Below are 15,552 nucleotides of genomic sequence, written 5' to 3' on the forward strand. Positions count from 1 at the left end.
CAATCAGTAACTGGAGATTTTATTCATTTACGTTTGTTGGCACAGATCCCAAACAGGCGCAGTTGCTCCAAATAGATGCCGCATGGGAACAGTTCCACAACCTGTCACGGACGAGTAACGTGCACACGTTGCGCAGCACATGCAACCCACATGAAAACTGTGAAAGAAAGAAACCCACGATTGCAATTTGTGATGATACTTCCTAGCGTATTGCCGTTAATGGGAGTTTACAGCAGAAATTACCTCAAGGTCATGGTGAAAATTAGTTGCGAGGAAGCGTGTAAACAGCGTACAACGTTTTCTTGAAGATATGCTAAAGCGGCTCTCAAGGAGTGGAGCGGCATCAAGCCTGGGTGGCGACCCGGAGCCGCGATGCTGACTTGGTCCCACCTCCGACCACCAACGCCTTGTATGCGGCAGACGACCATATAACCACGCTGACTGCGAGTTCTGTAGAAACAGTGGCGACGCACTCCGCTGGAATAGATGCGCCCCTCGTGAGCCTCCCGATATCGCCCCGAGCGTTTCTCAGAGGGTGGGGGATATAAACAGTAAAGGACCGGCTCCGTCTTCTACGCCTGCCATGCTGCGGCCTGCGGCCCTAGAGCGCGCTACTGGCTAAATCACTAACCCTATCGGAGGGTGCCTCAAAGAGCCCGAACCATCAACTGCTCTGATACATATCTCGAGGAAACGAACATGCGGCCGGCGCCTGTGGCAGCGGAGGTTGCGAGGAAACGGCGGCTTTTAGTTGACCGTAGGAAGCAAATAACAATACAAACACGCCCACGACGCGAAAATAACAATACCGAAACACACGTACATCAACAGTCGTCCCTCAAATGAAATAAGTACGCAACACCTAATACGACGGAAATGTGAGAAATACTGGTAACATTTAGGATATACTTTTATAACAGATGCCAGATGTAATGTGCCTTAGAAAACTCATTAGAATTCAAATCAAACAGATTTTCTCACCCTGTATACGGTTTATTAGAATAAATAAAGATAGCTGCACTCACCGTTCAGGAGTTGCCCAAGTTTCAGAGAATTTTAGAGCATATTACTAAATACCCCTGCAAACTAGCATGAGAGCATTGGCACATCTTTTTTGATAGGGTAACTTAAGTTTGGTCGTTATTTTATTTAGTTATGAATTTTTGTTTATTTACTTTTTATTTATTTACTTATTTATTTAAGAACCATAAAGGCGCGTGAGGGCATTTCAATGTGGGAATGTGGTTATAAGACCCAATTGCGAAGTATAAAACAGGAACAATTGTGTACATGCAAACTTATATATATAAATGTGTGCAAGTAAGAGTACAAAACCTGTAAACAGGGCGAAGAACGCAGTAAGACCACATTTTTCGGAAAAACCATCTCACAAAAAGACGATATGCAACACTTCCCGTCTGGAGGTATCTGAGTAAAGCGGCCTCAAATAAAGGCCGATTCCTTGCAGATGCAATATTGCCTGGTAACTGGTTCCCATCATTTATTGACAAGGCAAGGGGAGATTATTATTTTTTTCTGTGTGGGCAAAAGTTGGAAATACCTTGTGCGCATAGTCGGCCGGTAAGAAAATGTGATGCGCTGGAAAAAATATTTTCCGAAGAAAACTGCAAGTGATTATTGTAGTTATGGCGTGTGCCGCCGATGAACGAACGACTAGACAACTTGAGTGCCACCAGAACAAAACATCCTTTATTCCAACTTGCATATGCTTATACACCTAAACAACACTGGCGCCACCTGCGGCAGTGATCGCGAAACCGAAACGAAATAGACAAACATACAACCCATTCCCTTCCCTAAAAACAGCTGTATAGATTAGTAATGTAGTAGGTTGGTATGTTAGTACATATGCAAAAATACTATACAAAAATACAAATTGTACAATGAACATAGCTATATATTAATCTAATATCACATCATTTACAAAAGAAATCTACAACGCTGCATATGTCAGTTCTATTCGCTTTATCACAACTTCGCACACTACGTGTTGTAGCGATAACGCGCTGGTGGTAGTCACCACCTTGGTGGTTGCACCCTGCGTTGCTGTGTGACTTTCCGGGAGACTTGGCCGACTACGTAGCAGCAGGGCACCTGTGTGACTGCACGTAATGAAGGAGACGTGGGCGCCTGCGCCATCGAAGGAGCAGCAGCTGAAGTCCTCGGTGTTACCTCCGGGGTAGGGCCCTCACATGTAGGCGAAAACCCTCCTAACCTAGCTGCACTGTTTCCTCACCACGTGTACAGGGCGCCATAGGCTCGTGGCACCTTTTAGAACTTCGATGAATTCCGCGTTTTACCGTCATCCAGGCGGAAAGACGATTGTCCCTTCCTGCTGAGCACTTCTCTTGGGTGGCTAAATTCCAGGTCGCCTTTAAATCTCGTTGTGGGTTTCTTCACTCTGACAAAGTCACCAATGTCAACTATGGTTTCCCTGCAGCCCTTCTTGCGTCCGTGTATCGTTTGCTTTCCGGTTGCTCTTGCTTCACCCGCTCACGTAAACGCCGGAGTTCCAAATGAGTATCATCACAAAAGGTCACCGACGGATGCGCGACGACATCCAACCGAGTTCTTGGCAGCTGCCCGTAAAGCGGAAGCACTGGACCCCTTGCCGTTGTGGCATGCGGTGTGCATCGGTAAACGGCCAGGTACTCTGTTACCGCCAGGCGCAAGGGTGGCTGCTCAAGAAACGCCACTTCAATGAAGCTTTTTATTACGTTGTTAAAGTGCTCCACTTGTTTATTTTGCTTGTTAGTAGTACACTCACGAATGTTTCCGCTCGATAACATGATCTTGCAGAAATGCCTTAAACTCCTGAGATCCAACCTGTGGACCGTTATCGCAAACAACTTCTTATGGGTAGCCTTCGCGCGCGAACACGGATACTAAGAAGCGTATTACTGTGCTGGTTGTTGTCTTGCTACAGAAGATCACTTCGGGCCATTTGGAATAATAATGAACAAGGGTGATTGCATACCTGCAATCGTAGGGCGCCCTCTCAAATGAGCCCACAATGTCTTTGCCTAGTTTGAGCCACGGCTGTTCTGGAAAGGGGACCAGTTGCAAGGGTGTAGCTGGCACCTTTACGTTCCTGTCTACCTTGGAATATGCTACACCTCTGCATAGCTAGCTCAACTTGGCGGTCCATGCCCGGCCACCAATATTTATCTCTCAGCCGCGCTTTTGTTCGCACCCCTCCTGGATGCAACCCATATGCTGCAGCGATCACCTGCTGCAAGAGTTATGTGGGAACCACAAGCCGTTCGCCTTGCAAGATCAGATTGTCTACCACCGAAAGTTCGTCAGCACTTTGAAGAATGGCTGAAGATCGTCCGGTAAGGATTTGTGCCCCGGCCACGACGACTGCACATAAATTTTGCTTTGTTGCAGTGGGCTATATTGCAACTGGGCCTGCTTAAACTATTCTCTGGTAAGGCAAGAATGAATTTGGAGCTCTGATAGCACCTCGTCAAACAGCGTTTCTTCCTCGAAAGACGACGCGGGCAAAAGTGACAGCGCGTCCGACACTTGATTTTGCGACCCCTTGCGGTACTAGACGGTATAGTACCGTAGTACGAGTTCTGTCCATCGCGCTACCCGCAAGGGGCGCCTTCCTGTTCCTTGAGTTGAAAGCAATGCATCCAAGGCTTGTTGATGAGTGAGCAACGTCAAGTGGCGTCCCCACAAGTACACGGGACACCGCTCACAACGCCCAAACAAAGGCCGATGCTTCCCATCTCCTACCGAATATTTCTCCTCAGCTGGCAAAAGAACTCGAGACGTGGAAGGGACAGTGTGCAGTTTATGTCCGTCCACCTGCTGCAGGACCGCTCTAAGCCGGCACTCTGATGCGTCCGTCGACATTAAGACTGGAAGAGATGCATCGAGCATTCTCAGTATAGTGCTAAATGCGGGCGCGTCTTTTGTCTTTCTGAAACTAGCATCTATCTTGTGAGACAAAATGAATCGCTGCCCTTTTCTTTGGAGGACACGCATTGGTTTAACCGTATTAGGGAAGTTGGGAATAAACCTATCATAATAATCCTCCAATCCCCGAAATGATCAAAGACTCGCAAGATCAGTGGGAGCTGGAGTATTCTGGATGGAAGCAACCTTTCCCTAAACGGCACAATACCAATTGCGGTTAACCTGTGGCCCAAGAACGCAAGCTCCGGCGTATCGATGACGCATTTTGTGTGCAGTTTGAATCCTGCCTCTTATATGCGCCTCAGCACTGCGGCAAGATTCGTCATGTGCTCCTCTCTGCCTTTTCCCGAACACAATGATGTCATGAATATAGAACAGCTAGGAAGCCGCTTCAACACTGCAGAATTTTTCGACATCATACTTTGAGAGGCAGATGGGGCTGAAGGGAGCCCCAAACACACGCGCTTAAAACAAAACAGGCCGCCATGTGTTACAAAAGCCGTGAAATCACGGCTTTCGTGATGAAGCATGTCCTGATGGTAAGCGGATGCAAGGTCAAGCTTCGAAAAGTGGGTTTCCCCCACTAAACTATGCAATAGCTCTTCTGTGTGAGAGAGGGGAAAGCTATCTGCTACCACGGTTTTGTTTACATGTCGAAGATATACACAAAGGCGGATACGTACATCTTTCTTTCCAGCCACAACAATGGCGGACACCCCTTCCGATGCCTCTATTCGCTCTATCACGTCCATTTTTCCCAAGACTCGTAGCCGCAGTGAGAGCGGAAGGCGCCTGAGTTTTGAAGCAACTGGCTGTACTGTCGATCGTGGTTTGACGCGGTGAACAAAATCCTTCGCAATGACAATTCCTGGATCGAAAATGGCATCAAACTCTTCAACTAATTCTGGAGAAGGTGAATGGGCTCCTCCGTATTTGCCTTGACTGCGGTGTGCTCCGTTCGAGCGCTAGTACACACCGTTGTCGTTTCAAGGCTTTGTAGTGACGAGCCACCAATCTGCAGACCGAGCGCCCTGATTGCATCAGTACCCAAGTGCGAGGTGCCTTGTTCGACGACATAAAGAAGGACTGTGCACTTATTCTACGTGACATCAGCAAAGAAGCAACCACACAGTGGAATTGGTTTCTTCTAATAATTCAGTAGTCTAATCCGAGCAGGTGAAAGCGCCTGTCCTTGAAAATACTGCCTGAACAGGTCATGCGTCAACTGAAACTGATGACCCTGAATTCATGACAAAAGTTATCTTCGTTCAATCAACCACTACTTATATGTAAATTGCATAACGAGTGGACGTCGTCACAGCCAGAATGCTTAATACCTCTTCAGTTGGCGAATTTTCGAAGTCTAGTTCCCGAACCGGACCGGGGTCTCTGTTGCATACCGAGCGAAAATGACCCATAACAGCGCACCTATGACACCGCTTGGTTTTGGCGGGTCAGCGGAATGAAGCAGCGTTGTGCCGCAGTGAAACGCAGTGGTAACAGTGTTCCTGATGGCTGCGTGAACGCTTCGAGCGGCCGGCGAAAGAAGGTGCGGCCGGCAGAGTGTTTTCACGATCATTTATGCACTGAACATCTGCAGTGGCCAATTCTTTGAGATCATGGGTTGCCTGCTCAAACTGCGTCGCTATAAGTACAGGTCGTGCAAACGAAGGAGAAGACCCTTCAAGCAGCAACCGCTCGCGCCAGTTCCGAGATAATGCGCCCTCAACGAAGTGGTCACGCAGGAAATCTTCCTGAGAAGAGCACGTAGCAGAAAGCTCACGTAACGCGGTAACGCCCCCATTGGTTGCTTCACCGACTTTCTGCACACGGCTACCGAAACGGTGCCGTTTGACCACAACATTGGCTGTTGTCGGGAAGGGCGCATGCAGCACTGTGACAGCGATATCGGGCGACGACGCTTCATGCTTTGTCTGAGTAGTGTCCTCACCGGGCTTAGCGGTGGCCGAAGATTGAAGCGGTAGAGTGTGAAATGTTCGCTGGCCTTCGACGCCGAGGCTGTGGAGTAGGCGAACTATGCGACGGCCCGGCGCATAGTCCGAACCACCAGATGCGAGCAGAAAATTCTCGAACATGCATATACATTGCGGCCAGGCAACAGCAGGGCGGCCAGGCATGGGCAGGAAAGGGGCGGTGGTGCCGGTCCGGAAACACTCATGGTGCGGGAAATCGTCCGCAAAAATCCCGATTTTTTTTCTCGGTGATCTAGCTAATATTGTATAATTACCTTATATTGTACTTCATTTTTTCCTTGTTTGTTTACCTGTATTCTACCCACGCTCACCTCTGTAATGCCTTTGGCCTTGAGGGTATCATAAATAAATAAAAAATAAATAAAATCACGCCCCCTCCTAAACGAGCATCCTCGTCGCCAATGTAGTGACGGCGTGTGCCGCCGATGAATGAACGAGTAAACAAATTGAGTGCACATCGGAACAAATGACCCTTTATTCCAACTTGCGCATGTTTATACACATAAACAACACTGGCACCACCTGCGGCAGCGATCGGGAAACCGAAACCAAGAAGTTGAATATACGACAATTACAATATAGTGAATGATGTGAACAATACGACACACTTTGCGACGGAGATTGAGGTTATGTTGAATAAGGAAATTTTTTAGGAAGGATACGCTTTGGTTTCGGGAGTTGTAAGGCAAAAAAGCCAAATAAACCTTCCAGCCTCATTCTATACTGCCTCGAGTAAATCAGTGAAATTCGCTTGGTGGCGGTTCCAGATGAGTGACGCATATTCTGGGGAAGATCTCATTAAGAAGTGCAACGTGAAATGTGACCTTAGAGTTAGCTAGAAATAAACTTCGTTTTTGAAAACCAAAGTTTTCATGAAGGTGATGTAATATATAACAGGTCTCTATGACCGATCGGACGAAAAAATACTCCCAAATATTTGAATGTGTTTACGTTTTTCATAACAGCACCATTTGCTACATAAGCGTTTCTCGGTGTTCCAGAAATAAAAAAACGCATGACTTGTTTGGTCTTCTCGGTGTTTATCTACATTTGCCATACGTCGCACCACTAAGTAAGCTTTGTTAAGTCGTCCTAAAGATTAGTAACATCATCTCGTGAATTGTTCTGCCAATCGAAAACACCGTCATTATCAAAAGACCTATGGTTGAAATAAGTGATTGAGGTTAAAATATTGCAATACAGAAATTGAATATAAATGAATATTAGAAATTGAATATGGTTTAAATTTTAAAGGCTACAATATTTATATAAACTAATATTAGCAAAGGGCCGAAGATACAGACCGGTGGAATGCCCGATTTAACACAAGTTCGTTTTTTTTACATAGCTGCATATAATTACTGATTGCGGCGGTCCCGACAAAAAATTTCGATCTAGCAAGTTATACACTGATCAAGTCCTGAAGAGTTTAATTTCAGATGTAGACGGTTACGAGGCACACGATGAAAAGCTTTTGACAGGTGAACAAAAACTGCATCTTCGTAATAATTGGTATGTACATGCTTCGTGAAGGTATGTTACTAATTACAATCAGTGGGGTTGAAAATAGCGTTTATGATTAAAACCTTGCTCATTTTCTAATAGCAGGTTATTTGCATTTAGATATGACATTACGTGTTTAAACTACTTGTTACACCAATTTGCAGCATATCGAGGAGAAAGAAATATTTCTGTAGTTTGAGCGAGAATTCATATCACCAGATTAACATAGTGGCTTACATAAGCGACATTCCATTCTGTTGGAATGCGTCCAGTGTCTAGAGATTGCTGAAAAATTGGCGATAGTAGAAAGGCTGAGAATGGGAAAGTTAATTTTAGCAGGTTTGTACTGAAATTGTCGGTACCTGGACATGATCTTAGCGGTAATCTCAATTGCGCGAGAAATACCGTTCCCTGTAATCGCGCCGGGTGGATGATCGTTGGGTGGGCCACATTAAAGTATTAATCCATAGCAGAGTCTTGTGTTAAACCATTGCAGAAATGGTCATTAAATACACTTCCACATTCAGCTAAACAGCCATTCGATTACTTTGCTTAAGCATATGTGTCGTTCGCGTGTCCTTCAGGTTAACAGTCGGAACAAAGCTTTTTGCGTCTGTTTTTAATCAATTGGGGAGAGTGTAGTTGGAATAATTGTTTTTCTATGCTTTTAAAAGTGCATCAAACAGAGTCGCGATGCCTCTGTAAGACTGCCAGCCCTGAGGGTTGTTAGTTTTCTTTGTCTTCCAATACGCTCTTTTCTTTTGATTTAAGCACCTGTATGTGCTTACAGTGAACCATAGGGCATTAGCTCTTACTCTAATTGTAATTTTTGAATGCACGCCTCTTTTATCACTGTAACATTGTCCCAGAGGATTACCCAATTTTGGTCGGGTCCACGCTTTGAACAATTCACTTAAAGGGCTAACTAAACTCTGAATAGCATGCGCGTGATTTTGTCAGTATCAGTCTTATGTTTGTTCTCGATGCTGTCTGATAGCCAGGTTTCAGTGCCAAGTATAATTTCAGCTGAAGTCACACATGCCATTGCTTCTACAATAACAAGTTTGGGAAGTAAACTGCGGAAATTTGCCAGAAGAAAACAAACTGCGCTTTGGGCTATTTATGGCTGGAGGATGAAGTCCACGCTTCGTTTGAGGATGCCAACCGAACAACCCGCTCGGAAGTAGCGTCGTAACGATAAGTTATACCATGCAACTGAAGCTTGTTAGAGCGGATATATTAACGCTGGTTATTCGCATGGTTACTCTTGCCAAAGTCCCGCAGCTTTTTTCGCTCCAACTCACCTTTGTGCGAGAAATCCTCCTCGAGCTATACTTTATGCTCCAAGTCTTTTACCATGGGACCATTCCGGAGTGCATCAGATTTAGACTTAAAATTCAAAAACTTGACAATTTTTGGTTGTGTGAAGTCTGGACGGGGCTGGCCGACACGATGGGCACGCTCGATATCACCAGGCTCCAGCATCGCCTTCAACTTAGTCGCGAAGAACTCCTGTACAATACGTTCAGTCGACGTATGATACTCCTTTACTTCTTCAGACAAGCCCTTGATAATAAGGTTGTTCTTTCTCATCCGATTGTTTAGGTCGCCCACTACATTAACTAGCTCCTCATTTACTTGTGAAATAGACACCTTCACCTCCTCCACGGAACCACCTACAGTAGTAACATCTTCTAAATCTGGAGTACGCTTGTTAGATTGGTTTCAATGGGAGCAACTCGGGTCTTAATGTCGTTAATGCCTTGTTTCATTTCTTCTAAAACAGCAGCCGTATTTCCATGCGGTTTGTTAGCTTCTGACATAAAGTCCCGAAGTAGCGCCAAAACGTCCTCAATCTTTGGCACTGGGTTTGTTTGAACGTCTGCAGCGCAAATCAAGAGCGAGGCGATGCACATGAAAGCAAGGAGTGTACACGGTTTAGGGCTAAGCGCTAGAATCAATCTGGATGCACCGACAGGGTGAGCGATACATTTTCTATCTAACGTGTGGCAGGCAACAAAAGTGCCAATTCTAGCGCGGTAGCAGGTTACATCAATACCCATCTTGCCGATGTAGCACAACAGACACGAAGATTGAAATTTTCACTTTTTCAACGTAAACAAAAGCAGGGGATCAACGGCCACCAAACATTCATAAATATGCGACTAGACTAGTCAAAAATGCATACCTCTAACCGAGCAAGAACACGTCTTAGCGCCTTCACAGCGTGGCTGCAATCCCGATGCAGAGTGCGTGTGCAAGGGAACATGCACAAAACGTTCATGTATTTCCTCACTCGCGTTTTTTTTTTCACAAATTGCTAGCTTTTAAATCGTTTGCATAAAGTGCAAACTGCGCCTAAACTTTTTGCAGCCACTACAGAATGGACGAGGCCTGAAGCTGATTTCGTAATCGATCTGCTATATATGTAACAACACCTTTCCATGTAAGATTCTCTTGACAATATTGTATTTGAATTCTTGTTAACAGATGTTTTTTGATGAAGACGAACGAGGCACAACCAACATAAACGGAGTAATTAGTAAGTTTGAACACACCTCCTTTTTGTGGCAGAAAAGTGATGTCAAGCTAAGAGATGTAGTCATTGCGTTCAACAGTTGTCTCTGGCTTACAAATGCTTAGTCCCTCACGTGGTGAATGACGGGTCACGCAAAAGGTGTTCGCCGGGGTTATCAATAGTTTCGTTCGTTTTTAAAACCCCAGTTTCCCCGAGTTCACCCAGTTTGCCCAAACATGTTTCAGAAGAATCTGGTTAAAGACGACTTCTCCTCGAATGGGCCTTTTCAAAGTAGTAATCTGCACAATCATGGTCTGACGATCCACCGTCATCAAGGAGCACTTGCAAAGAGCCAGCCTCAAAACCACAACTCTCAAAATCAATAAGTACAGCATGACTCCATCGCTGGCTACCCCCGGCTCACAAGTGGTGAACGGACTTTGTTGCGCCTAGCTGATAAAAGCAGTCATGTCGAGAGAACTTTCTCTCAGCTGAGGCCGACCTGTTTCCCACGCAGATGGTAATGTATGTAAACAAGGATACGTAAAAAATCGATGAACAGGCTTCTGTAAATAAAACATTGCATTTCTTAGACGTTATCAACGCTCGTTACTGTCACCATTACTGATTAATTTTCAAAGAAACACCATATTTTCTAGAATGTCTTCTAGGAAACTCTGCTGTCCCCCTATGTCTAGCATGAAACAAACACCTGTTCTATTGCGTTACAGATAAGAAGCCCATGACGCCTTCTGATAAAAGAACATTTTGTAATACGCAGGGCATCTTTAGATTTACGCGGGAAAACCCGACGCTTCGAATGAATTTACAAGCGAATTTTCTTTCGCATTATCACTTTGAAAAATAGCACCCGATTTCTACCACCCGCATTTAAAAAAGTAGAACCCGAAAACGAACAACCCTATTTATCAATGGTGCACAACCCTAATGGCACACACTACTGCAGGGTTGCTCAATAGGGGTTCATCATCTCAGCGCAGCAGAATTTGTAGCAGGCATAGCGCAGAGATTCTAGGGTTCCTAGAAAAGAAACTAAACCTAATTAAAATTCAATATATATCCACTCAGGGGAACATGATACCTACCGCAGAAGCGTCTGACTGAAGAGAGCGAACATAAACTTCTGCGTGCAGAGATTTGGGGCTGGATAAAAATCCTAATTGGTTTGAACAAAGCCCTTGGCCGCACCTACGCCGGACTCACTGCGGTGGATATGCAAAACACTTGTACGTTCCCCAGTACGCATAAACACTTTTAGTCGTCCCACATGATGACTGTTAACCCACCGGTTGATGTTCATTGGCGTCTGGAGCGGACCTGGTGCTTAAAAAAGCCACAATGTGGAAGTCACTAAAATTTCCGCACTCCTAAGCACTCCCCGCAATGTAGTGAACTCGGAAATATTTGTGGTTATTTGTAGAATAAATATGCCGTTTTATGTTTACTGCCATGCACCACACGCGCAGCTGATGCAGATGGCTCCGATATTATTGCTAAGTACAACATCTCGACGAAAGTTTAGAAAAGCGTCCCATGAACGTGAACTCGTTTTTTGGATTCGTCTGTTCGTTCATGCGCAGTGATGTTGTGACCCCTAGAAATGAGCGCGTATAATCTCCACCCATTCTGTCACTCTAAATATCATATTATTCTGAAAAACTGTGTTGATGTGAGGTAGTAAATATGCGACCAAAAAATTAGGTTTAGGCGCAAAGAACGACTTCAGAAAACTGAAACTTTGGCACGAAAAATCCATCATATTTATTATTTTTGGTCCTTGTCACGTATTCTCGCTTGTTTGGTTACTGCCAGTGTGACGGTTTGCCACTTGCCCTTGAAGGCCCAACCGATACGTCATTAGCAAAACGGTGTTGTGCTACTCGTCTATTGCCATACACTAAATTCTCACACGCCTAAGCGCTCCTCGCAAAAACTCAGAAACGCGGCATGAGTGAGTGAAAGCCAATTTGTTCTTGTAGACGAAACCAACAAGGTCTCTGTAGACAGGATAAATGAGAACCTAACATCGGCAATCAGTGAATCAGCAGCCTCTGTGGGAGAAAAAAACGTGTTGTGAACAAACTAGAAAACTAGATAAAATATGAATAAACAATTTGGCAAAAGTATGAATCTGAAATTTTCAAGTACGGCAGATAAGATTCAAGTAGTGGAGTTGTCGAAACTGATTGACAGATAGAAAACAAACGTCATTTGCGTGTAAAACATGGCAGTCTTCGAAGAACCACTCGAAATAAGGGAAGTCTGAAAGAAGCCCAAAGAAAGCTTCCCATCGGCAAAGACAGGAGGCACGCACTAAAAGAGGAGCAGGGAACCTAACGGACAATTGGGACGAGATAATAAAGGTACAAGAAAAATTTTATACCAGGCTGTATGCCAGGGACGTTGTACCAGAGGATACTGCGTAGTACAAAATAACTTGCGATGTTTCACGAGCAACTAAAGAGGAGGTAAGAAACCCTTTTAAGGTCGTGGGCAGGGGAAAAGCTGCAGGCGACGACGGCATAACTACTGATTATTCGAAGGAGTGAAAATGTGTTTTTCTGGAAAAACTCGCTGCAATATTTGAGAAATGCCTGAAGGCACAAAAAGAGTCCATCGCCTAAAAAACGCCAACAATATTGTCGTTCATAAGAAGGGAGATCCCAAGGAACTCAAGAATATGACCCGTCAGCCTACTCTCTGTTGTGTACAAGCTTTTTACCAAAATTGTATCAGCCTGCTTAGGCGACGGCCTAAACACAAGAGAGCAGGCTGGGTTCCGGAAAGGGTGCTCAACTACGGATCGCCTTTATGTTGTCGATCAACTGAGAGATAAATCCGCAGTATACACTAAACCCCTTTACATGGCGTTTATACGTAGACGGTGTGAAAGCGTTTGATTTCGTTGTCACCGCAGCTGTGCTTGAAGCACTGAAAAAACTAGGAAATGTAGAATACCTGCATTACACTTTTCGAAGACGTATCTGAAGAATGCATGGGCATGATAACGCTCCACAAGCAAAGCCTTAAATTCGCGATTAGGAAGAGAAGACAGGGAGATACCATCTCGCCAAAATTGTTCGCAACTTGTGAATACTTGTGAAAAGTATTCACAACTTGTGTGGAGGGGTTTTTAGAATGTTGAGTAGAGGAACATATGTGTAAGGATAAATGGAGAATACTCGATTTATTTTAAATTTGCGGCAGACACAGTATTGCTGAGTGATTCTGCGGAACACTTGGAAACAATGATTAACTACAATAGGAAGCATGGCATTGGGGCTAAAATATATACAAATAAATATAAAGTAATGAAAAGAAAGCATCCGACATTGCCCTCCTTAGCTTAGGAAACGAAACACTAGAAGAAGTAAAAGTATACAACTACATTGTCTTATGACTAGTGCTGACCCCAACCATAAAGCAGAAATCCGGTGCAGAATAGGCGTGGGGTTGGAAGCACTCGGCAAGCACTCCCAAATAACGAAAAGTAAGCTATCTCTTTCACTCAGAAGAAAATTATACACCAAGTTCATACTGCTGGTTTTCACGTATCCAGCTGACACCTTGTGCCTTGCTTAACAACTAGGTGCTAAACTTAGGTCGGATCAACAGCCATTCCACAAATAACCTTAGGGGTTACACTCAAGGTTAGGGAACGAGCTATCGGGATCAGAGAACAATCTTGAGTATATTATATAGTAGTTAAAATTAAAAAAAAGGACTTGACATTGACTGGCCATGTAGGGACGCGAACCAACAACCGGTGGGTAGATAGGATAAGAGACTGGATACGAAACGATAGGTCTAGAAAAAGGGGAAGGCCAGTAATTCATTGTAGGAAAGGAATACGGTAATTTGGGTGCCAACTGTTGACTCGAGCAGTGCAGGACAGGATCAGTTGGATGTGAAAGCAAGAAGCCTCCGTCCTTCAGTGGACCTAAGTAGGCTGTAATGATGAGCATAATGATGTTGTTAATGTGGTTTTATTTATAATAACATTATGATGATGAAGATGCTGATGGTGATGATGCCTGTTTCCCCCCTAACCTGCAGATCAAGACTGGCAGTTTCGCATGGAAGGAGGATATCACTTTCTTCTGTCACTACACATGAGTATGGAAGCTGGTACAACTACAAAATTGGTATGTGTTTGACATACACAGAGAATTTCACTGTGGCACCTTGGAAAAAAGCACCAAACTATGTTAGTTGTGGTTTTCACATGTCGGTGTTATTTACGACGATAATCGCGTTATGTGTGAAATTAGGATAAAAGTTATACATAAATATTAGGCCTTCCAGATAATACCCTCACTATTCTGGTGAATAAGATCCTCGTTCTAAACACAAAGATGACAAAACAAGATATGGACAAAAAGAGATTTTAGTACGATCACGGTGAGCTGCAAAAAATTGGGAAATGTCGGCTTCCGCTAGACTACACTATATTGAGTGGTAGCATCGCAATAGAGTAACAAGCCAATGTTATACTCATTTCTGCGATGTTAGGCTCTCTTATGGTTAAACCTCGCCAGAAAAATAAAAAACACACACTCTCTCTCCGTTACTCTCGCTAATCTCAGAAACAACATTGGTTAGAGCAACACAAGTGGAAATGGCGACCTATAAGCGGGTACCCAAAATTGATTTTTGTGTGTTTTATTCTTAAACGCGTCTGGGAGTTCTTTAAATATTTTGCGTGTATAGAGGACGAACTACGTATGACCTGTAATAAATTCCAACACCCATCATGTCATCAGTTTCACTTTGGCTGGTGCAGAGGCAGGGTGCCATTTTTGGGGCAGTCGGCGGACTATCGAAGGCCAGTTTGTTTTGCGTGCAAAACATCAGCTTTGCCGACGGCTAACAAATGTTAAAGGCCCATTTTCACCACTGGCACTGTATTGCGTTTCCTGCTATAAAAAGGACAGTCCGGAAAATACAACCAGTACTTTAAACAACGAGCTACTACCTTCCATCCACTCGTATGTATATTTGTGGTGACAACACGTCATTATCTTCACGCCCGGGCTAGCAATGCCGCGCACAAAGCGCACAATAAAATTGCATTGCCGAGCTTTGGTTGTAAAAACAAGGAGGATAAAAGCTATATTAAGAATATAAATGCCTTTTAGTGAAGCGCGGTGAAAGGCATACGGGTGGTTAAAGCAGCCATCGCCGTGACCACCGGTTGTGTAGTCATGTCTGAGCTTGCCTGGAAGCAGGATTCGTTGTATACGGAACCGGGAACAGGCACGATCGACAGGAAACGAATGGAGGCCCGCGATACGGAGAGCACCTAATAGGTGATTCTAGGAGCTTTCGCCGGCAGCGCAGAGAAATACGACGGCGGCGGGAGGGGCAAAGACGCGCAGTCGCCATCGGATGATCGGAAGAAAGATGTGTCCTGGTACTAGGGAAAATTAAATCTAAATAAATGGGATAGCTTTTAAACCCCGGAACTGGTAAAGCTTGAGATTCTTCCGTGACTGGCTTCGCTAAATGCACAGCTTAGTGAAGTGGATAGAAGCAAACCGATAGGCGAAGAAACACAAGGGAAAGAAG

The 15,552-nt window shown here is 44.6% G+C and overlaps 1 protein-coding gene across 1 annotated transcript in view; it reads left to right on the forward strand.

Moving 5' to 3' along the window:
• Positions 1 to 15,552, forward strand: part of LOC144157826 (uncharacterized) — a 32,309-nt gene that overhangs the window by 8,560 nt on the left and 8,197 nt on the right. Inside the window, exons 2-3 of the mRNA XM_077688565.1 lie at positions 9,936 to 9,987; positions 14,041 to 14,129. Coding sequence (XP_077544691.1) covers positions 9,936 to 9,987; positions 14,041 to 14,129 — 141 coding nt within the window. The remainder of the gene's footprint in view (positions 1 to 9,935; positions 9,988 to 14,040; positions 14,130 to 15,552) is intronic.

The sequence above is a fragment of the Haemaphysalis longicornis genome, unplaced genomic scaffold (assembly GCF_048455015.1).
Source record: "Haemaphysalis longicornis isolate Haplotype H1 unplaced genomic scaffold, Haemaphysalis longicornis Haplotype H1 scaffold_10, whole genome shotgun sequence".
Taxonomy (NCBI): domain Eukaryota; kingdom Metazoa; phylum Arthropoda; class Arachnida; order Ixodida; family Ixodidae; genus Haemaphysalis; species Haemaphysalis longicornis.